This window comes from Maylandia zebra, linkage group LG20 (assembly GCF_041146795.1).
Source record: "Maylandia zebra isolate NMK-2024a linkage group LG20, Mzebra_GT3a, whole genome shotgun sequence".
NCBI classification, from domain to species: Eukaryota; Metazoa; Chordata; class Actinopteri; order Cichliformes; family Cichlidae; genus Maylandia; species Maylandia zebra.
Genome location: NC_135186.1, coordinates 23,939,119 through 23,960,613, shown reverse-complemented (window position 1 = coordinate 23,960,613; position 21,495 = coordinate 23,939,119). Strand labels below are relative to the sequence as shown.

Here is a 21,495-nt window from a genome sequence, read left to right as displayed (position 1 = left end):
AAATTATAATGGGCCGGGCTTTCTGCTTCAGGCTCACTCGTTGACTTTTCTTTAAGCAGAGGGTTGAAAGAGGCACAAACATCGTTACTTAGAACTGTAGAAGGAGAGTAATATTTGGTGCTGTCAGGAGATAAGGTGGAGGAGGTGCAGACTATAGATCAGGAAGGCCAAAGCTCAGAGCAGGACATACCAGCTTTCAATGATCCTAGGTAAGGGCAAAATGACAATGTCTGAAGTCCATTATGGAAAAGAAGTAACGGGTAAGCTACAACTCTGGAAGTAAGGGATTTGCTGCATGGCAGTTTATCCCAGGAAAACTAGGTCCCCTTCCAGTATTCTGAATAAAGTCTTTTCTGCCTATTTCAGCCCTCTGTTTCCTGTGATCTGCGTACAAAGAGAACCATATTTGTTACACTGAAAGCTCTAGGATTACCTCGCTAATCCATTAATCTCATTTCATAGTGCACCCCTCAGGAGACCACAGCTTTTGTCTTAGTGTTTTGCTCTTTGTTTAGGTTTGCTTTCAGTCAGCGTTTGGTTAATGTTTGGTATTAAAACTACTTGTCAAGATTTTTTTAAAGATCGTGGTTTGGATTAAAGGAAAGATTTTGCCCTGCACTATAAGAATTGACGCTTAGGAGCTCAGTCTGTCCAGTCAGTGATGCTGATTGGTACTGATAAAGGGTCTATACTGTGTGTCTGTTGAGGTCCCAGTATCAAAGGACACTTAGGCATCTCTGACACTCAAGCAACAAAAATTCAGTATATGGTACCCTGGGAATGAGGACATACTGCTTATTTTAATTATTTCTCACTTGAAATAGGAGTCATGCTGCTCGCATCATCGAATCATCATCTTTCTCCCATCTATGTGACCCTTTGACAAGGCATCTGCATGATAAACAAATTATGTTGTAATAAATGAACGAAAGAACGAACGAAAGCATGAATCTTTGGACTCAAACTAGTAGAAATAAATATATTACTGTAAAAATTACAGAAAAAGTTCTGGTAGTTATTGTACAGGCTGTCATAATTATAAAATGGAAAGAAAGCATTTTTCTGTTAGCATGAAGTAAAAGGGTAGTAAAAGGGTAAGTGGGGTAAAACATCAAGTTAACTTGAAGAATTTTGTTTTTGCACAGCATTGGTGAAAATTGTAGTCTGAGTCCATGTAGTCTGAGCATGATGTAAGCTGCTGCACGTTCCTTAAATAGGTACGGTAGTCCTTTCACTTCACTAAGATGAAAATGGACCTTTGCGTCACATAAAGTTAGCGAATGACCAGAAGAATATGGAAAGAAAAAAACTCCTTGACTGCGATTGTTTCCCAGACATGGAGTTTCTTGAGGTGCTCACTGAAGGTCTCAATCGGGTCCTCCTGGTGCGTGGAGGTGGACGCGAAGTCATCACCATCTACTCTTGAACTGCCTTCGTGAGCTCACAACAGCACATACATGGACTCTGCCCTCTCCTCCCTTCTCACACATCCATTCTGTCACCTGCCACCACACGTTGTACTCAGAGTTTTCAGGTGAAATACTATGTAGACTCAGCTGAATGAGGTTCCAGGTAACCTGTAGAGTACATAGTACACAGAATCGTGCACTCCAGTGATTAACTTTAGTATATAGTTGTTATCACCCAGGTCATTGTTCTCGACTCATCAGGTCAAGAACAGTTCAACAGTTTTAGAGATTTTAATTACAAACACAAGAGACAACTGTAAGTTTTCCTGATAAAGTAGAAGTTTGCCAAATATTAAAATCAGCTTTGTAGTCTAAGTGCTTTCCATTTGGCTTTATGTCATTGCTTTACCACTTCTATTTATTTTCTGTCATGTAGTATTGATGTTATTTATATATTTATTCACATGACAAGTTGTGTTTTTTCTGTTTTTTTTCTGTTTTTGTTCCTAGTGTGGTTATAAATATTTAAAAAAAACAGTGGGATCAAACTGATTTGTGACAGGTATGGACTCCTAAAATAGTGTGTTATCTGTGTTATCCTTTGTTTTGTGACATTAGAAGCACTAAAATAGATTATTAAATAAATCAACATTTTATACATTTTTATTTCAGTTTTTTTTTCATTGTGTGTTTGAGGGAAAAAAGATTTTTAAAGAAAATGTAAAGATTTTAGAGAAGACATATATTTAAAAAGAGCATCTCTAAATGCACACCACATCAAACCTTGAAGGCAGTAGCAGACCACTCCTGGCAGCTAAGAATAGGACACTGAGGCAACAATTTATACAGGGTCACAAAAATTGGACAATACTGGAAAAAAAATCATGTTCTGATGAATCTCAATTTCTGTTTCAACGTTCAAGTGGTAGAGTCAAAATTTGGCATATTTCTTTTCCAACTATTTATTTATGAGTGACTTATGTATGTATGTATGTATATATATGTATATATTGTACTATTCTTAGTTAGTGTATTGTCTGTCTTGTCTTAATGTTGGTTTAAAATGGAGCACTGTAACAAAAAATTATTTCCCCCAGGGATCAATAAAGTATTCTGATTCTGATTCTGATTCTGATAAACAACAAGAAGGAATGGTTTCATCCTGCCTTGTCTTAATGGTTCAGGCAGCTGGTGGTGCTGTTATACATTTAGGGCCCTTAATATCATTGAACCCCACAGCCTACCTGAGTATTGTTGCTGACCATGTCCATCCCATTATGATCACAGGGTACCCATCCTCTGATGGCTGCTTCCAACGGGAAGTTTAGATCATCTTAAACTGGATTCTTGAATATGACAGTGAGCTCACTGCATTCAGAATCTCCTCACCATCACCAAATCTCAGAACACATTTGGGATTTGCTGGAGCAGAACATTCAAAATCTTTGAGGAACGTTCCCGGTGCCATGCTACATTTATGCCACAAAGAATTGTTACATTCACAGAAGGCTGTTTGCTAGTATTTACCAGTATTAACCCTAACCCAAGCCAGCAGACTAACTCTCTGTTGGCTTTAATAATTACCTGACAGACAGGAGAACAGCATTGATCTTCTTGTATAGATCTCAGCAAGAGACAAAAAATAAGAGCAGCTCCCAAAATGTTAAACATATGTTTATCAATTAAATTTGCTATTGTGCTTATGCAGGCCAAATGAAAATGTGAAGGAAATAGCTGTTATATTAAAAAGGCAGAAAATCTAGAGTGACAAATAGAAGATATATTGAAGAATTGGAGAAGGTACATGTTAAACTTTTAGTATGACTTAGGCATTAAATATCCTGACTATCAGAAGATGGGCATTTTGTGTGTGGCCATGTATATAAAATATATTTAAATCTCTTTGAGTATGCTTTAGTCATTTTAATTATTTAATGGCATAGACATGAAGTTTTTGGTAGAGCTTTTGACTTGTTAAACTCAAACAATTTTGTAAAACTTTAGTAAGATAGGGCCATTTCCCCAGAATGTGCATAGTTTATAATGTCAGTATTGAAACAGTGTTTTCAGCAATGATAGTTCTTTTCTCCAAGTATGTATGTAGGCTATACAGTACACAGAGAATTTGATATTAGTTGAGTTTTTCCTCTTGACCTAATGGTTTTGTGCAGAAATTTATACACAAAGACATAAAGAAAATTAGCCTAAGGGTTTCAAAAAGTTGTTTTAGTTCTCCTCTGATTTATTGTAAATATGTTATTGATTCTGTAGCACATCCATAAAACCTCGTAATTACTTTCTGTTTGGTTAATATTGATGCAGTATGACACTAATAAAGTCAATTAAAGTTTGAAAGTGATTGGTTAGAGACAGGCCTGTGCAATCTTGTAATCAAAAGTGACAGTGACCACCCAGAAGTTGAGGGTTTTGCAAGTTCAACCTATACGCAGCCACTTGGTCACTGCAACTATTTGCAATCAGTCGCTGAAAGTAAAAATTCAATGCAATCACTGGGCATCAAGCAACCAAATGGGTGATGTCCTAGTTTTACTTTAGTGCAACTGATCAGTTACAACTTAACATGCCCAGAGCCAGCACATAATGAAGACCACTCATCTAATTCAGTTTAGTTTCCCTGAGGAATACCATAATAGGAAATTCTTGCTGAGGACTGCATGCTGCACAGCCAGTGATTCTTGCTGATGACAATCCTCTCTGTGTGTAAGAGCAGCAATACATTGTAGCCAGTCTGAGGTTAAGCCTAAACTTCAATAGCTGCATTTTCTCCATGATAACTTTTTCATTTATCTTTGATTTAGCTAGTGGTTGTTTTCACTGTGTTATAGCAGTGCTTTTTGGCTCAACGAAAACTTGGAAGTGAACAGGATCCAGACAGTCCGCCCTTTTATCAGCCTTTAAGATGAAAATCAGCTTGTGATTTGATTATTGGTTGTTGTTGTTGTTGACTGTGTCAAGATGCAGTGCTAAAAATCTAAGGGTGCATATTTCCATTTCCACCATGGATAAAATTGCACTCTATTCCTGCTGACTAAGACTGAACATCAGATATTTTGGAGTAAATATCTAACTATCCAAATTTCAAGGGATGATTAATGCTTAACTTTCCTGACACCTATAATGTTTAACTCCCTAAATAACTTAGCATTTAATAATTACATTTCTGAGAATCTTTGAAACTTAACTTGATTCTCTCTGTCCTCTCTCTGTGCAAAAGCAGCAGTATATTCATTGAAGATATTTTGAGGTGAAACTTAAACTTGATTAGTTTCTCTCCATTATATGGTGGCTGTGTGCATCTTAGTCTAGTGTACACAAGATTTAAAAAAAGAAAGGTTTCAGCTTCAGGGGCTCTGTAGTACAGCCCTCAATGTTTCCAAAACTGAAAAGCGTGAGTGCAAAACTATATAATAACTAGCAAAAACAACAAAAACGGAAATTATTTTTGAGACATATTACGGTTGCAGGGCATTGTGGGTGACTACAGTATGCAGGAATTTAGAGTTACATTTTTAGAAGTTTCATGGATAGAGAGAGTGTGTAGCTGTGTGTGTGTTTGACACCTGTGTTTGTGTGTAGAGCATGTTGAAGTGTGACACAGCGACATGACGGGACATTTGTAATACACATCTGTGATTTTAGTTGTAGGGATAACAACTGTCATGTGTCTCAGTACAGGTTTTATAGATTTATAGGTTTAAGACACTTCGTTTTATCTACCATGTGCACAATCATATCGTGGTTTAAAGAAAAAATTTTGTATGTAAAAACAAAATCAAATGTTGGCACAAGATTAAAGTAATTTTAATAAAACAGTTGAAATATTTGTCATCTTTTCTAGTGCATCTCCTTTTGGCCAGAGTTCTTATAATTTGGGATTTTCTACATAGTTTTTAATCCAATTGCATTTTGACTTTTTTGTTTTTAATTCAGTTCAGTTTCGGTTCATTTTCAGTTTAGTTTTCATTGTTTGAAAATGTTTATTTTCGGTCTTTTTAATTAATAATGAGGAGGGCACATATCAAAGGCAAGATTTAATGTATATCTATAAATTTATGTGGATGCACTCAGACTCCTGGAACAAAAAATTGCAGAACATGAGTCACATCTGGAACATTTTGGCCGTGCACCAGCTGTTGTCCATCAGCTGGATCATGCAAGCAGAATTATCCTTTAATCCTGGAGGGCATGAAAATTTAATTACTTAAAAGAATATTTAATTTACAGAGTGTGACTAGAAGTTAAACATTCTGTGTGTTACACCCGTAACACCGAGACTCACTTTTTTTCAGAAATGGGACTTTCAAATAGATTTTTTTTTTCATCTGTTACAGGGTACATGAAAGCTGTGGGAAAACAGAGGGTTTTCAACACACAGAAGAAAAGAGAATGCTGACTTTGCATGTCTTAATAACATGAGCAAAGTCCACATAGTGGCATTTCCCGGGGAGGAGAATATTGATGTGTTTCAGTGGGTTTACCAGTGCCTTTGACCTTCCTTATCTAAACAGAGTTAAACCAGGGTGCAAAACAAATGACTGTCACTCGCTCTAAAGAGCTGTCAGCATGAAGAAACAATCGACTAGTCTTCAAGTGCGGTTACCTGTGTTTGTGTTCATCGCAGAGGTGATTATTGTTGCCTTGTATTCAGCATTTGTTACATATGATGAAGAGGCTGATGCCAAATTTCAGACTAATCAGACCAACCCTATGCACAATGCAGTGTACAGGAACTACCCTTTCTTTATAGACATACACTTCATGATATTCGTGGGTTTCGGGTGCCTGCTGGCATTTTTCCGATTCTATGGTTTTGGGGGGATGGTTTTCAACTTCCTCACAGCTACTTTTGCCATCCAGTGGGCCATTCTGGTGCAGGGCTACTTCCAGTTTAGCCATGATAGTAAGATCCACCTCGGAGTGATCAATCTCATAAATGCAGAGTTTGCCTGTGCTGTGGTGCTGATATCGTATGGGGCAGTGCTGGGGAAGACCAGTCCTTTGCAGATACTGGTAATGGCTCTGCTGGAGGTTCCTGTGTTTGCCGTCACAGAATGGGTTGTGCTTAAGTATCTGAAGATCAATGATGCAGGAGGCTCCATTCTCATCCATCTCTTTGCCTGCTATTTTGGTTTGGGTGTCACTTTTGTGCTGTACAGGCCTAGTCTAAATGAAGGCCACGCAAAGGAGAACACAAGTTACCATTCTGACATCCTGTGTCTAATGGGGACCTTGTTCCTCTGGGTGTTCTGGCCCTCCTTTAACTCAGCTTTAGTCCTGAAAGGAGACGATCAGCACAGGGCTATCCTCCACACTTTCATTGGACTAAGTGCCTCTACACTTACAGCCTTTGCACTCTCTGCTATGCTGAATAAAAATGGCAAGCTTACCATGGCTGATATTCAGAACGTGACCCTGGCTGGAGGTGTGACAGTCGGGGCATCTGTGGATATGATGATATCACCTGTAGCTGCATACGCTCTGGGTGTAATAGGGTGTATTGCATGCATGTTGGGCTACAAGTATTTGAGCCCCATCTTGGCGCGACGTTTGAGGATCCAAGATCAGTGTGGCATTCACAACTTGCATGGACTAACCGGACTTATATCCTGCACTGCAGGGATATGTGCCATACTGACAGCTAGTGAGGAGGTTTACGGCCCTAGTTTCTATGAGATCTTTGCCCACAGAGCACCAGTGGAAGGGGACCCCAAGCTACAAGAGCTACGGATGGTGATTCCCGGTTTAAAGGCAGGTTTGGGGAGGACTGCCCAAAAACAGGCTCTCTTCCAGGTTGCAGCTATATTCTCCACCATAGGACTGTCAGCGCTGGGAGGCATACTCACAGGCTTTCTCTTGAGGCTGCCATATTTTGCATCTCCATCTGACGATTTCTGTTTTGATGACAAGCCATTTTTTGAAGTTCCTCCTGACTATGATTCACCAGTCAGACTTAAACACAGCAACACAAATAGTGTAGAAGACTCTACTGTGTGATGCTCAGCAGCCAAGGACTGTCAGTGCATTTAACTGGCATGATACAGGAAATATATATAAATGAGGCTATGTTATTGTTTGAGAGTAAAGAAAATTATTGCAATGATGGAAATATGTGTTATAGTAATTTTTTATTCTTTTTTTATATTAATTTCATTGTAAATGATATTTCACTAGTGATCACAGTGATGATACGGTCCAGCACAGCCTTATATTGATGGTCATTATGTTATTCGTTTCCATGTATGTAAACATTTGAGAAACTGTGTGTTAAAGAGCAAATTAGACATTGTTGTTTTTTCTACAAACCTTTGTAACCTTTGTAATATTACTAATTAATGGTCTACGGGGGAACAAGATAAACAGCTTAGAGCAGCAGTGTCTATATTTATTAACAGAAACTCACCTGGGGGCCAACATTTCTTCTTGCCTTTTTGAAACATAAATATTGTGCTTTTTTCAATAACAGAAGAGTTCTCATTACTGTGATCATGTGTGTTTAAGCCTTGACAAAATAAATCTACTTTTCATTCACATATGGAGAGAAAATAAGAAGATCAAGCTGTCTGGAATAACTAAAACTTCAGTGAAGCTGCTTAATTTCAGTATCTCAGGCTAAATTTAAAAGAGACTCACTATTCTGTGTATTGTCTGAGCGTATAAAACTTTATACATTCATTGGCTGCACTGCATGGTGCTGCCACTATTAGGTACAAATTAAAATAACACTTTATTAATTCTGTTTGTGATGACAGGCCATAAAGAATACATTTTAACAAAGGAGCGAGAGGCTGTATAAGAGCTGACCAAGGGCCGTGATTGGTCACCGGGACGGACTTTTGACATGTTCAGTTTAGAGAACTGAACATAAGCAACAGAATTGGTAGAAAATATTATATATACAGTACTATTCAAACAGGGCCTCTCGGTTCCAGTAGGTGGCAGCAACGCAGCACCAAACGTTACCGCTGCAGTAAATGCCCATAGCAGAGGAAGAACACGAAGAAGAAGGAAGGAGATCGGCGAGGTACCAGGCCACGACCTGCAACGGGGACTTCCTTAAACGAGGTTATATAACTTCCGAAATTGTGACTTCATCTTGGCTTTGTGTAATCTACAAAGAGAAAGGCGTCGAAGAGGATTCTCTACACCAGAACGTTTCCGCGATATTTTCACTTTGGCACAACATTTCCTTCAGTTTCACACGGTAACGTCAATGTTTGCTAATGAAGCTCGCTCGCTACCGCGGAAGCGCGGTTAGCTTTTTAGCCGTATTCGAACCTAAGCGTTTCTTTTTGGTTTCCACCATAAATATTATCTGGAATCGTGTAAAATACGTCAAAATGGTGGTTGGTTGATTATAGGTTTGCATATCTACAAGCCTGCTATTATTCATATTATCAAAATGGTCAGCATAGATTCAGTGCGGGCCTTTGAAAGCACGGCCGTGGTGGCTAGTTAGCATTAGCTACGTTTCGGGTAGACGCGTGCGCAACGTTGAGATTTTAGAAAGCTTTGTTGTTCTTCGGGTACAATTAAATATGTTTTTCTTATGTTGTCCGTATCAATCGATCATGTAACGGATTGTATGTTGAGCATGTGATACTAATAAGAAAATCTAGGACTCATCGTTACCACGCTGTGTGTATTTGTAGCGTTTACTCTGGGTATTACAGTTTCTCGTGCGCAAACGGATCACTGAAATGTTTTTCTTCCTTTTTCTTTCTTATTGCAGGATCAATATGGCTGATGACTTTGACGTTGAGGCCATGCTGGAGGCTCCATACAGAAAGGTGGGTTTAAAAGTCGGAGAAGTGAGGCCTGTGTTGCTGTTCGGCCTTTTTATTTTTAGACCTTTTATATTTGCTACTGTGACAAAGTTAACTTGAATGTTGTGTGGTGTGAATGAGTATTTAAGACGCAATACAGAATTATAAATAAATCCACATCTATCTCTCTTTATAGACTTCCCTAATGATATCTCACCTCTACTCCCATGAATTCATCTTTGATTCCACTGTGAACTGTGAAAAAAAGGAAGGTAGTTATTGCGCATATACTGATGTACTGTGGTTCACTTTAGGACTAAAAGAGATTCAACCCAGAACATCCAATCCCTATTCGGTTGCTACAAGGTGAATGCCAATGGTTGATAAGCCCATCTTTACTTGTCCAGCAAAGGAGGCAGTATTCAGATTTACAATCTGTATGTTGTCGCTGTTTATGAATGTGCAGGGTTTTTTCAATAAGAGCCTTTTTAAATGGAAAACTGTTTTGTATTGTTAAAAATCTCCTCCGTGTGTGTGTGTGATTTCAACATTATTTTTCTGTTATATAGCATTAACAAGTCTAGTCTTTAGCAAGAATCAGTATATAAAGTTGTGCTAAAGTATAATTTCCTCAGGCAGTTGTATTTGTATGTAGTTGTGTCTGTGTCAATCTGTGAGTGGCGTAATTCCTGAAGTTATAATGCAGCAAAATTCTTGAAAATCCAGCGATTGCATTTTTGTCATAGTTCTACAGCAGAATTATCGGTGACAAGTTATTTTTCTCTCGCTGGTAAATATGAATACTGCCTCTTTGCCTTAGCCAACTGTAATGTGAATCAGCATCTTGATTTTTGCATGCTACAGAACACCACAGATATTGATATATTTCTAGAATAACTGTAAAATAGCTACATCTGCCTTTTATTGTATAAGATGATTTACTTTCAGTAGTTAATAATTCCTTAAGTCAAAAGGTTGTAAGTATTACTGTAAACTGAAGATGATGGTAGTGTAACACGTGGATGAATTAATCTTTATTTATTTATTTGCTTGGGCGTCAATATTACTAAGAAGTGTGAATCCCTGTTTGCTTCAGGGCAAGATGTGTGACAGAGGTGGCATCGAGCTCTTACAGTCCAAGAACGAAAATGGGTGAAGATCTCTGGACTGACACCAACCACACAGGATCTCTTTTAGTGGCCATGGGCCATGCGTGGTCACATGTTTAGGCACAAATAGTGGCATTGGTACGACCTATTAGAAGGGTATTGGTGGAGATGACCTGACTATTGTCAGCTTCCTGAACTGAGCTAATATGTTGGAAACTCTCCCTTATCTTTGCTTTGTTGCATTAACTATTGAGCAGCTTAGTAAAAGAGGGGGGGGGGGGGAAACAAAGGATGGAGTGGGATGGGAAGCTATTGGGGTGGTGGAAGGACACTGTCCAGACATGACTGTAGGAAGTTTGTATTTTTATTAATTGAATATATTCTGCATTTTCTCTTGTCCCACCCCATCCCCTTTACCTTGACGACATGAAATGTTTCATCTACGTCCTCATGATGTTCTTCTATCGACCTTGCTTAGGATGAGAACAAGTCCTCTCATGCAAATGGACACGATGACCAGAGCAAGAAGTAAGTTTTGGTTATCCATCATGTTACCTAAATAGTGCTTAATCAGACAAAGTTCTGCTTTAAAGTGTGTGTACAACAACAGAACTGTTGTAACACTTTACAGGAAAAGGAGGAGTCGGAGCCGAAGCCCGGGCTCCAAAAAGAAGAGGAGCAGAAGCAAAAGCAAAGACAGAAAGAAGACTAAGAAGAGGAGCAAGAGCCGGGAAAGAAAAAGAAGCCGCAGCAGAGAGCGCCATCGCAGCCGCTCCCGAAGCAAAGATCGAGCTGGGCGGTACAGAGCACGCAGGAGTCCGATGTATGTGACCTTTTACGCTTGCTAGTCAGAAAAATATTACATTAACTTTATTGGATACTGAAATTGTATGATTTTAGGTCTTTTTAATGTTGTTGTACTTAATTTATTTTTGTAATTTTAAGTTGGTTGCTTGTTTATGTGAAAAGAACATGATCCCCCCCCCCCCCCCCCCAAATGTAAAATAATTCTTATTTGTTTTTTAGTCGCAAACGTTCCAGAAGTCGGAGCCCCTTCAAAAAAGAAAAGAGCCCCATTAGGTAAGATAAAACAGTCACGTGAGTGGTTTTATGTATGCACACATGTCCTGATTTTTCGTAGGCCTTGACTCACCAAACATTTGAAAATTCAAAATACTGTTACACTCAGCTAGAAAGACATGCATAGCATACAAGCAAAGGAGCAGGTAGCACAGTGCTGCAAATGCATCTTCCTTAACGACAGGCTTTGAATAGTCAAAGACGGACTGTTAAAAACACCAAAAAGAACACTCTTATGAGGTCCTTCAGTGACTTACATTGGTATAAGTATTGTCTGTCGGCTCTTCAGTTGCCTACCTTGACAGGCCTAGCAAGCAAAGCTGCCATACCGCTCAAGTTAAACCTTACCTGTCCCTGAGTGTTTGAGTTAAAAGTCCTCCCAGTTCAGCATCAGTTTCCCACATCAGCAGCAGCAGCAATATTAGTGGCCAGAAGTGGTCATCTTTACAGTCTGTCATCTCGAGGGGTACCAGAACAAAAAAAACATGTGTTCTCCAAATCTTCAAGTTATGGTTTTAGTTTTAGGTTTCTATACTATCACAGCTTTAAAGTTTTAAAATATTTTTAAGCATTTGTTATTGGTTTGTGATTAACATGCACATTTGGTTTTTGTCCTTTTCCTCCTAAGGGCACCAATTGACAATCTAACACCAGAGGAGAGAGATGCCCGCACTGTTTTCTGTATGCAGCTTGCTGCAAGAATCAGAGCTCGGGACCTGGAGGATTTCTTCTCAGCCGTTGGAAAAGTCAGTTGACTTTCAGTTTGTGTAAATTCCAAATGAATGCCATCCAGGAATTTGGCTCTGAAAATGTGACTGTTCTCTCGCTATAGGTTAGAGATGTGAGAATAATCTCTGACAGAAACTCCAGGAGATCGAAGGGGATTGCATACATAGAGTTTGTGGAGTCCTCCTCTGTACCTCTGGCAATTGGATTGACTGGCCAGAGGCTTTTAGGAGTGCCCATCATCGTCCAGGCATCTCAGGTTAGTGTCGTTTCTTTTTGTGGACTTGAATATAGAACAAGTCGATTAGTTCTACTCACTTTGACCAGACATATTAATAGTCAGCTGCCGTGTTGCGAACTCCATACCAAGAACTTTGAGGGGGAAAAAGAAGAAAAAAAACCCCATTTTTATCGATTTAAAAAAAAAAAAAAAAAACAGACCAGAAAGTGGAAAATAACTTAAAATATTAACAGAACTTAAGTAATTCAGATTGCATTAAAGCAAATGCTGATTCTGCACTAAGGTCCATTATCATTTTGACATTACTTAATGTAATTACACTAAAATTCTTCAATCATGTCATCTCTATTTCTAATTACAGGCAGAGAAAAATAGAGCAGCAGCTGCTGCCAATAATCTGCAGAAGGGCAGTTCAGGTCCGATGCGCCTGTATGTGGGCTCATTGCACTTCAACATTACTGAAGAAATGCTTCGAGGGATTTTTGAGCCCTTTGGAAAGGTCAGGAGAACTCTGCAAATATTAATTTGTTTTAATCTATTTAAGTGAATGTAGTATAATCATCTGTACGTGTGTTTCTTCTTCATAGATTGAAGGAATCCAGCTTATGATGGACAGCGAGACTGGCCGATCCAAAGGATATGGCTTCATATCGGTAAACAAAGCCTTTTGTATGTCTTTGGTAGCTTTTTGTTTGCTGCTGGGTTCACTTTGTAACCTTTTAACTTTCTGAAGTTTGCAGATGCGGAATGTGCAAAAAAGGCATTGGAGCAGCTGAACGGCTTTGAGCTAGCCGGACGGCCAATGAAGGTGGGGCATGTTACAGAGCGCTCAGACTCTTCAACAGCCAGCTCGTTCCTGGATAATGACGAACTAGAGAGGACTGGTATTGACCTAGGGACTACGGGGCGTCTACAGCTGATGGCTCGACTAGCAGAAGGTTTGTAATGGCACTTGGCAGGCATATCCATACCTGGAAAAATTTCTGGTCGTAATAAAAGAGGAAGGAACAGCTTATTAGCAAAGTAATGAGTCAGACCACAGGCATACATGTAATATGTAACAGTGTCAGGGTCATTTATTATACTGGAATAAGCCAGAATGAGTGGTTAAGTATTTTTACTTTACACTGACCTAAATTTGGTTTTTCAAACACAATTTTTATAAATGTAAATCTCCAAAATAACATTAATCCTACTTACTGTATTAGCATATGGACAGAAAGCAGGGGGCACTAGTAGACCATTTTAGGCGGGAGCTTTAGCCTCCTCATCTTCTTTGCCTTTTTTCTCTACTACCCCAATGTTAAAGTACTGTATAACTACAATTATTTAAACATTATTAAATATATTTTAATGTCCTGCCATGATTCCACATTGTTTGCTTTCCAGAAACGTTAACACTGAGAAGTCCGATTTATTTATTTTAACACGTGAATTATGGTGTGCCATAACTCGCACCATAACTGGAACCAATTTTCACTGCAACGTTCTATGTAACCTGACATGCACCTCCAAGAAATGTAACTACCTGTTAGGTCTGCCCATACCACGATGATTTGAATGGCATGGTGCAGGGATAAAAGGAGTTTCCAGTTACAATATCAGTTAGGATGTAGATTTCCTACAGATGTGTAACTCAAGCTTTAAGCCTGGAAAGAAGGACACAACTTGAGTCACCACATGGCTGTGAAACCTGTTTTTGTTTGTTTTTCCCCCACCAACTACATGTCTTTGGTAGAGGGAAATGACCATGTGAATGAAAGTGATTGTTTCTCTGTCCTCATCAGGCCACACTACATGTCATGCTTCTGCTGCCTTTAAGTGTCTAAAATTAACCCTATGCAAAACAATTTCTTTCTCTCAACAGGGACTGGTCTGAAGATCCCACCTGCTGCTCAGCAGGCTCTACAGATGACTGGCTCCATACCCTTTGGGGGCATTGGCGCTCCAGCAGGTGAGCCTAGATGATGGAAGATATTTAGTATTTGATATGTTTTCTTGCCACAGGTTTAGTGACAACTTTTTTTTTTCTTTCTTCCAGCTGTTCCAACCCCAGCTCCAAGCCAAGCTTTGAACCTCCCATCTCAGCCACTGGCCACACACTGCCTTCAGCTGTCCAACCTGTTCAACCCACAAGCGTAAGGACATCCTTCAAATAAGTTCACTTTAAGTTTGTCTTAAGCCTTTGCATCCCTGGACTGAGAGCAAAGCATATTGTCAGATGGCTTGTTCAAGTTTTCACTATCAAAGAAGAATCTGACTGTTTTAAATGAGGCATTTAATGTAATTCATTTGTGTTGGAACCAATTTAGTAGAGGTCTGAGTTTTTAACATCAGTGTCCAGTGATTCTTAAGTCATCAATCCTTTAATTCATAATTTTTCTCTACTCTAAACACTTTCGTGTATTCAAAATACCTCTCTCTTATCCGTAGATCGATTTCTGTTCAAAAGTTTGAGACAGAAAATATACACAAGGCAAGTGCTGAACCGAAAACAAGCCAACAACGAAATAATAAACTGGTCACATGCTTGAGCTCTGCAGTGTGCGAGCTTGACAAGTCTGTGTGGTCTCAGTTCCTCCTGTCAGTGAAGAAATCTCTTTTGAAATGACTTAACAGAAAAGTAATGGGGAAAAATCCAACTGTGCGTTATTTTTCAGGCTAATTCTGAATTTTGTTTCAATCTGAAAACAAAAGATGTGCATTCAGCTGGTTTTAAATTTGTGAAACTCATTAAGTTAAAAATCAAGCTTTTTGAGTCAAGCGGAACATTTTACTGGATTTCTAATATTGCTGATTATTTTTGCAGGGAAAATGATCCCAGCTGGGCAGCTGAAATCCAAGATGATGTGATTGAGGAATGCAACAAACACGGTGGAATCGTTCACATTTATGTCGACAAGAACTCTCCTCAAGTAAGTCGAAGATTAAAACGAGATAGTTTTAACATCACTGAGCTTGTTTTGCAACATTTTTTTTGAAATGCACAAGCAGTAAAGTTGATATCTCTCTTGCTCACATAGGGTAATGTGTATGTGAAGTGTCCCTCGATACCAGCAGCCATGGCAACTGTAAATGCACTTCATGGACGCTGGTTTGCAGGTATGCAGCACTGCTGAAGATGGCAGCTATTAACTAGTTTTTAAGCTGCAAATATCTTAGTTCTAATTCAAGTAAAATTTATTTTCTTTTTTTCTTTTTAAATATTCTCGATCAAACTGTAGGTTCTAATGTTTACATTTGTCTTTCTTTCACAGGTAAAATGATAACAGCTGCCTATGTTCCTTTACCAACCTACCACAACCTTTTCCCTGATTCAGTAACAGCAAAGCAGCTTCTAATGCCGTCACGCCGATAGTCAGAGACAAGCTTCTGAAGTCTGTAAATACATTTGTTTGCATTCATGAAAATGTCATTGAAACATTTGCATTGAAATTAGTTGGCTGTGTGTAATAAAAGTGGCCTCAAGTTCACGTTCACCATTTTGGGGGAATTTTTTTTCTTTTTCTTTTTGTTTAGTTGCTTTTCAAATTTTTTGTGGGCTTGTGTTGTAAACTACCACTGAGAAGTAATCTGCAGATATCTATTGGTCTACATGTTTTTAAATATTACTGTCATATCTGCTTGTTTAAATTCAGAACTTTTAGATTTCAAATAAAAGTGCAGAGTTAGGAAAAAAAAAGTGTTGGGATGATGGGCCTTAAATGCCAAAAGTACATCGACAATAATCCTTTGTAACTTTATACAGCCATAATTTCATTTTTGTATGAAGGCTCCCAATAAACTTGGCAAATTTGATGGTTCATTTTCTTTTTGTTACCATTTTGGGGAGTTTTCAATGCCAGGTTAATGCCTCTGTGATTAAAGTCCTAATTACAGTATTGGACCAATGTTTTTACTCATTCCCTGCTATATACATGTCCCAAAAACCCACACATGGATGAGGGCTACGTCTTTAGACAAGGCACTCTACCACCTAAACAAAATTAAACATACCTAGGGAATTCCCTCTTGGATGGGCAATCAGAAAACTGGTCATGTGAATTTGGGTTAATTTAGCAAGTTGATAACCAGTGTGATATTAGCACTATCAAATCTAAATGGAGTGTTTCACAGGTCATATGATGAATCTTCCACAGAAAATGATCCATATGACTGCCACCTACTCTGAGAGACATTATCAGATAATGGTAAAATGATGACTGAAAATCTATAAAGAACAGAAAAATGCAACACTGTTGCAAATAAGACAAATTGTCCCGTCTTCCTTCACCCCCTCCAATGACAGGTAGCTGCCCTGGGGTTTCTTCCTGTTAAGAGGGAGGTTTTTTTTCTTCCCACTGTGGCCAAGTTCCTTCTCATAGGGGGTTGTTTGATTGTTCGGGTTTTCTCCACATAAGTGCAGGGTATTTTTTCAATTATAAAGTGCCTTGAGGTGATTAGTGTCATGAATTGGCACTAAATAAATAAAACTGAATTGCAGAAACTTATTGATCCAGTGATTCATCACACAGCAGTTTCAAGTTTGAGCTCTCTAACTTTAAACTGGATCTATTTAAACATGAAATCTTACTGTCCCACAACCTAATAAAGTAGACGACCTTCAGATCAATTCTCTGAAGATTAAAGTAAAATTGATTTAACAGCTAACCTACAATTCCAATAATGTAAAGAGAATCAACCATAGAAAATTTTTATACATTTTCAAAATTAACAAATGAATACACGCGCATTCCCGTGACAGTTCCTGTATAGTTTGAGCTTCATTCAGTGGTTTTAGTTAGGCACATATAATAATCTGTGAAAATGCGGAAACAGCTGATTTTAAACCGAACCTCTGAACACAACCTACTCCCGACAGTTCCAGTTTTGTTTTGTTTTTTAACACCGGAGAGTCTGTGCTGTTCAGGTGTTCAAGAGTAAAGGTTAGTCTATGTACAAATTTGTCAGCAACTACACAGTACTTGTTTGCCGATAAAAGAAAAACGAATAAAACAACACAGTTGCGTCTACGAATCAGTACTTACTACTGATTATCAAGGAAACGCAAAGACACTTGGCGTAACTGTAAACCTTTAGTCCCTCCTACTCTCCCTGTAGAGGCCCTTCCAGAATCTTCCAGAAATGGTGACGCTATTTTCCGGAGCCTTGATTGGTCAGTAGGCGGTGATTTCATACCTGTTACTAAGAGCCCTCGAGTTATATCCATGACTCTGTTGTTACCGTTACCATGGCGCTGTAACCCGGTAAGAAAACATCCCAGTACGTTAAACTCCGGGTTAACGTCAACGTTACCTGGATAGGACAAAATGCGGCTTAGTAGAAGGCCTCCAGTGAAATATACAATAGTAATTCTGAACTCTAAATTATGTAAAGCAACGCGAGTAGAATCCCAAAATGAAAACTTTGCACCTAGCAAAACACGTAAACACGTTGGACTTTGACATATTTTGTCCATGTTCGTCATCTGTGTCCTCATGTTTAGCCTGCCGCGGCCGCTGGTTGGTCGAGCCGTTGGTTGGTCGAGCCGTTGGCTGAACAACCAACTTTAAGTCCAGATTCAAAACCAATTTTTATTCCCTGGCTTTTAACTCTGTAGGAAACTGACACCTTATTTATTTTATTGTATGTAATGATTTTATGGTATTTTTAATTTGGTTGTTGTTTTGATCTGTGTTGTTCAGCACTTTGGTCTGCCTGGTGTGTTCGTAAAGTGCTATACAAATAAACGATGATGATGATGAGCCGCAACATTACTCTGGGCCATACATGGCCAGTCAAACCGTAAGTGGGATGGACCACAAAATATTGCCTTCTAGGCACTTTTTATTGTAGTGTAAATAAGTTCAATTTACACAAAATTACAGAAAAAGCCCGTTACTCAGACCTGGTCCCAGAAGTAAAAAAATAAATAAACTTACTTACACCACCAATTTACTACTAAAAAAGACAAAATGTGATGCAAACATTTAGGACTGAAATTTATGTATTCCCCAGCCATATATTTGGCACACCTTGCCCAAGATCAAGATCATATTTAATGATACATAAATACTTATTTTTATTTAGCCTCACCGTAGTTTTGCCATTTGCTTATTTCACTATTGCTGTGTATGTTTGCCAACCTTGTGACACATACCACACCTTTTGCTTTCAATGGTACTTTAAAGAATCCAATGCTTCTTTGGGTATGCTACAACAGGAAAGCTTCCTCTTTCTAGCAACAGATGAGATTTATGATGCAGCACCCACACAGGAAGTCATACTTCCCATTTTCCTATCAAAATATGTAGAAATGAGTAGTGAGTCAAGCATTTCGCACACCACTGTATTTACCAACAGGTTATATGTCATTTGGTGGTATTCTGCACTCTCCCCAGTAGTCTCAGGACCTGTCCACTTCACATCACAAGAGCTTTTTTTTTCCATCCATAAGTCCATCAAGTCGCGGAATGTTATTGACTTCCTGGGTTCTCTGGTCGTCACTTCTTCTGTGGATGCAGCTTAATTCTTAAGAAATGTTATCTTGTAAGCTGCTCTGCTACTTCTACAGAGCAGGCTGCTTGTGGAGTGTGCAGGACTGTGTTAAAGGCAGGGCAAAGGTGCTCAGTACACTTAAATCCCATTGTAATAATAATAATAATACACTCTTTTTTAAAAGGACAAATGACACAACACAGATTTAATGCATATATTGGAAACTTTATCATCTAACAAAAGTATTGCAACAACAAAACAGCTTCATCTTCTGTCTCTTTACATCATTGGTTTAATCTTCATAGAACTTTTTCTTTCCCTTTTCCCCCCAAAGTGTGCTCATTTTATAATTTCCCCTCCTCCAGAGAATTGTTGATATCTGAAAAAAAAAAAAATGTGAGCAAGACAATTTATCCTCCAGTTCATTCTCACTAAAACACAGCCTCTGACATTTCTTTCACAAACTTTACTTGAGAAATTCCGTAAACTGAAGAAGGCGTTCGTATCACTTGGGATCAAGGAATTTAGCATAGGTTTGTATCATCAAACAACACCTACAATTTATGGCAGGTTCATTTCTGAAAAGCAGCATCAACTGATAGATTTATACTGTCACTGAAGAGAAATACTTGCTAGTGTAAACCTGAACGCTGTATGTTGTAAATTACGGCTGCCATGATTAGTCAACTAGTCACGATTACGTCGACTATCAAAATCATCGACGACTAATTTAATAGTCGACGTGTCGTTTAAAGCTTTGTAAGATCCCAAAAGATGCAGAAGTAGTAGGATTTAAGAGTGTAATAACGGACTGAAACAGAAGATGGCAGCACTGCATGTACAAGGATGCCAGCTGCCGTTAAACCCAGAAGAAGAAGCAGTGTCCGGTGAAGAAGCAGTGTCTGGTACAGTAGCTGTGTCCAAATTCAGGAACTGCATCCTTCTGCACCCACATTTGTAAGCCGATTACGTTACAGCGACACGATGAAGACTGTCCAAATTTGAAGACTCCGACAAAAGCGCCATTCATTTCCCCAGATTTGAAGGATGGGTCGGGTATATACTTCGTGACCCAACCTATCCCAGAATTCATAGCGTGGCCCTGCTCAGTTTCCAACAATGGCAGAAGCTAGTTAGTTTTAATATTACTCTTATTATTCTTTCTGGGTCACAAAATAAACGTTTAACATATTTTCAGGCGAGAATGTAGCTGTGTAAACTTCAAATATCTGCTCAGTTTATCAAGACACCACATATTTTCAAAAGCGCTCCGACGTTTTTGGAGACGTCTGTTACCCACCAGTTCGATAGCTAGCCGGGGTTCAAGGCTCACTAGAGCCGGTGAGAACACCGGTCTCCCAGCAAATCGTTTTCAAACCCACCGCCGTCTTTCGCTACTCAGGTTAACAATGATATACAAGTCACTTGGATAACTTAAAAATGTTATTGTTTGGATTTTTTCAGTATTTTATTTGTTCCTGAGTAAATCGGTTTGGCTGAGATTAAAGTTACAGTTTTTACACAGCTGAATAAACCTCAAGCAGACAACTGATTATCAGAAGTGTGAGATGCTCAAGAATATACTCCAGTGTCCTGTTATATTTTAGATAGCAAGGAGCAGACGGCTGAGATTATTAAACTTCACCGAAACAATCTGCAAATTTCATTAAAATTTAATAAACTTTCATCTTGTCTTTATTTTTAGTTAGCACATACCTTAAACACTTAAGGCTGTAAGCTAATGATAGTTATATAAGAGCAGATGCATGCTGGTGCAATAAGCTGTACGTTTTACATCCAATGGATGCATGATCTGATTAGTCGGCTAATCGTAAAAATAATCGGTGACTATTCGACTATCAAAATAATCGTTTGTGGCAGCCCTATTATAAATATAATGGTGCAGAGAAACAAAAGATGTCATTGCTGACCTTTAAGGCCTCTTCACTGCTTAGGAGAATGTTCCTTCGCCTGGTGAGCCTGCAAGACTGCAATCGCCTCATCCACCTGACCCAAACAGTGGAAAGATTTTTAAAAAAGGGGAGAAAAAAAACAAAAAAACAAACTGAAACAACAGACCTCTTTCATAAATGGCAGGCAACAGCCAGAGAAGTGTTATACTAGGACAAAGACAGGAAATGCAAAAATATCTTGCTTGGCAGTCTTCTTTATGCGATAAAAATCAATTTACCGTAACTCTAAGGCTTACCAAGCATCGACCTTCTCTCCAATAAATACATAAAAATCCAAAAAGTGGAGAAAATTACAAATCAGACTCAGACCTATCTAATTTACCCAACTGGGAACGTAGTGACATTCCAGATGACTGAGAAAGCTATCCAGTCTTTAAGTATGACGTCATGAGTCGTGTCTGGGCCCAAACTCCGCTGCAGGTCCCAAAGTCAAATGATCACTGTGGCATCACTAAGAGTTAAAAAACTGTCTAAATTCTTTCGTATGTAATAAAATGATCAGTGTTGCTGCTCTACCAGATGTAACAATTACGTTTAACATCCAGGCATCCATGAAAACAGAATTTATTAAATTTAACAGAGTTAGAAGTTAGCAGTGAGTTAGCTTGCTAGTTTTCGTCTGAATATAATATACCATGTTCTGACTGAGAGACTTCTGAGACTAATTAAAACGTACAGCTCTGCTATCATTTCCGA

General features: G+C 38.7%; 3 protein-coding genes across 9 annotated transcripts in view; 2 read left to right on the top strand and 1 right to left on the bottom strand.

Moving 5' to 3' along the window:
* Positions 1-7,536, top strand: part of LOC101469905 (solute carrier family 12 member 5) — a 42,812-nt gene extending 35,276 nt beyond the window's left edge. The window contains exon 26 of one of the 2 annotated variants that reach the window (XM_076878215.1): positions 6,120-7,536. In XM_076878215.1, coding sequence (XP_076734330.1) covers positions 6,120-7,424 — 1,305 coding nt within the window. In that variant the 3' untranslated portion in view covers positions 7,425-7,536. Of the gene's footprint in view, positions 1-1,334; positions 2,540-6,119 lie in introns of those variants that run through there. The other variant, XM_076878214.1, reaches the window with a different exon arrangement.
* Positions 7,537-8,368: 832 nt separating this feature from the next.
* rbm39b (RNA binding motif protein 39b) lies at positions 8,369-16,230 on the top strand. 2 transcript variants are annotated; one of them, XM_012917822.3, is made up of 15 exons: positions 8,369-8,492; positions 9,160-9,217; positions 10,781-10,830; positions 10,934-11,125; positions 11,329-11,382; positions 12,011-12,128; positions 12,215-12,367; positions 12,711-12,848; positions 12,937-13,002; positions 13,083-13,287; positions 14,217-14,303; positions 14,391-14,487; positions 15,159-15,264; positions 15,373-15,451; positions 15,607-16,230. In XM_012917822.3, exons 2-15 carry the CDS (start codon positions 9,167-9,169, stop codon positions 15,705-15,707), a joined length of 1,497 nt encoding a protein of 498 aa, XP_012773276.1. In that variant the 5' UTR covers positions 8,369-8,492; positions 9,160-9,166; the 3' UTR covers positions 15,708-16,230. The 2 variants fall into 2 exon arrangements, with proteins under 2 accessions (XP_012773276.1, XP_004546125.2); XM_004546068.6 differs by having other exon boundaries at positions 8,419-8,631.
* Positions 16,231-19,030: 2,800 nt separating this feature from the next.
* Positions 19,031-21,495, bottom strand: part of pabpc1l (poly(A) binding protein, cytoplasmic 1-like) — a 14,792-nt gene continuing 12,327 nt past the window's right edge. For all 5 annotated transcript variants that reach the window (XM_023154892.2, XM_004546066.6, XM_023154890.3 and 2 more), the window contains 2 exons: positions 20,758-20,833; positions 19,031-19,205 (listed from right to left, as the gene is read on the bottom strand). In XM_023154892.2, the coding sequence (XP_023010660.1) occupies positions 20,771-20,833 (63 nt within the window). In that variant the 3' untranslated portion in view covers positions 19,031-19,205; positions 20,758-20,770. The remainder of the gene's footprint in view (positions 19,206-20,757; positions 20,834-21,495) is intronic.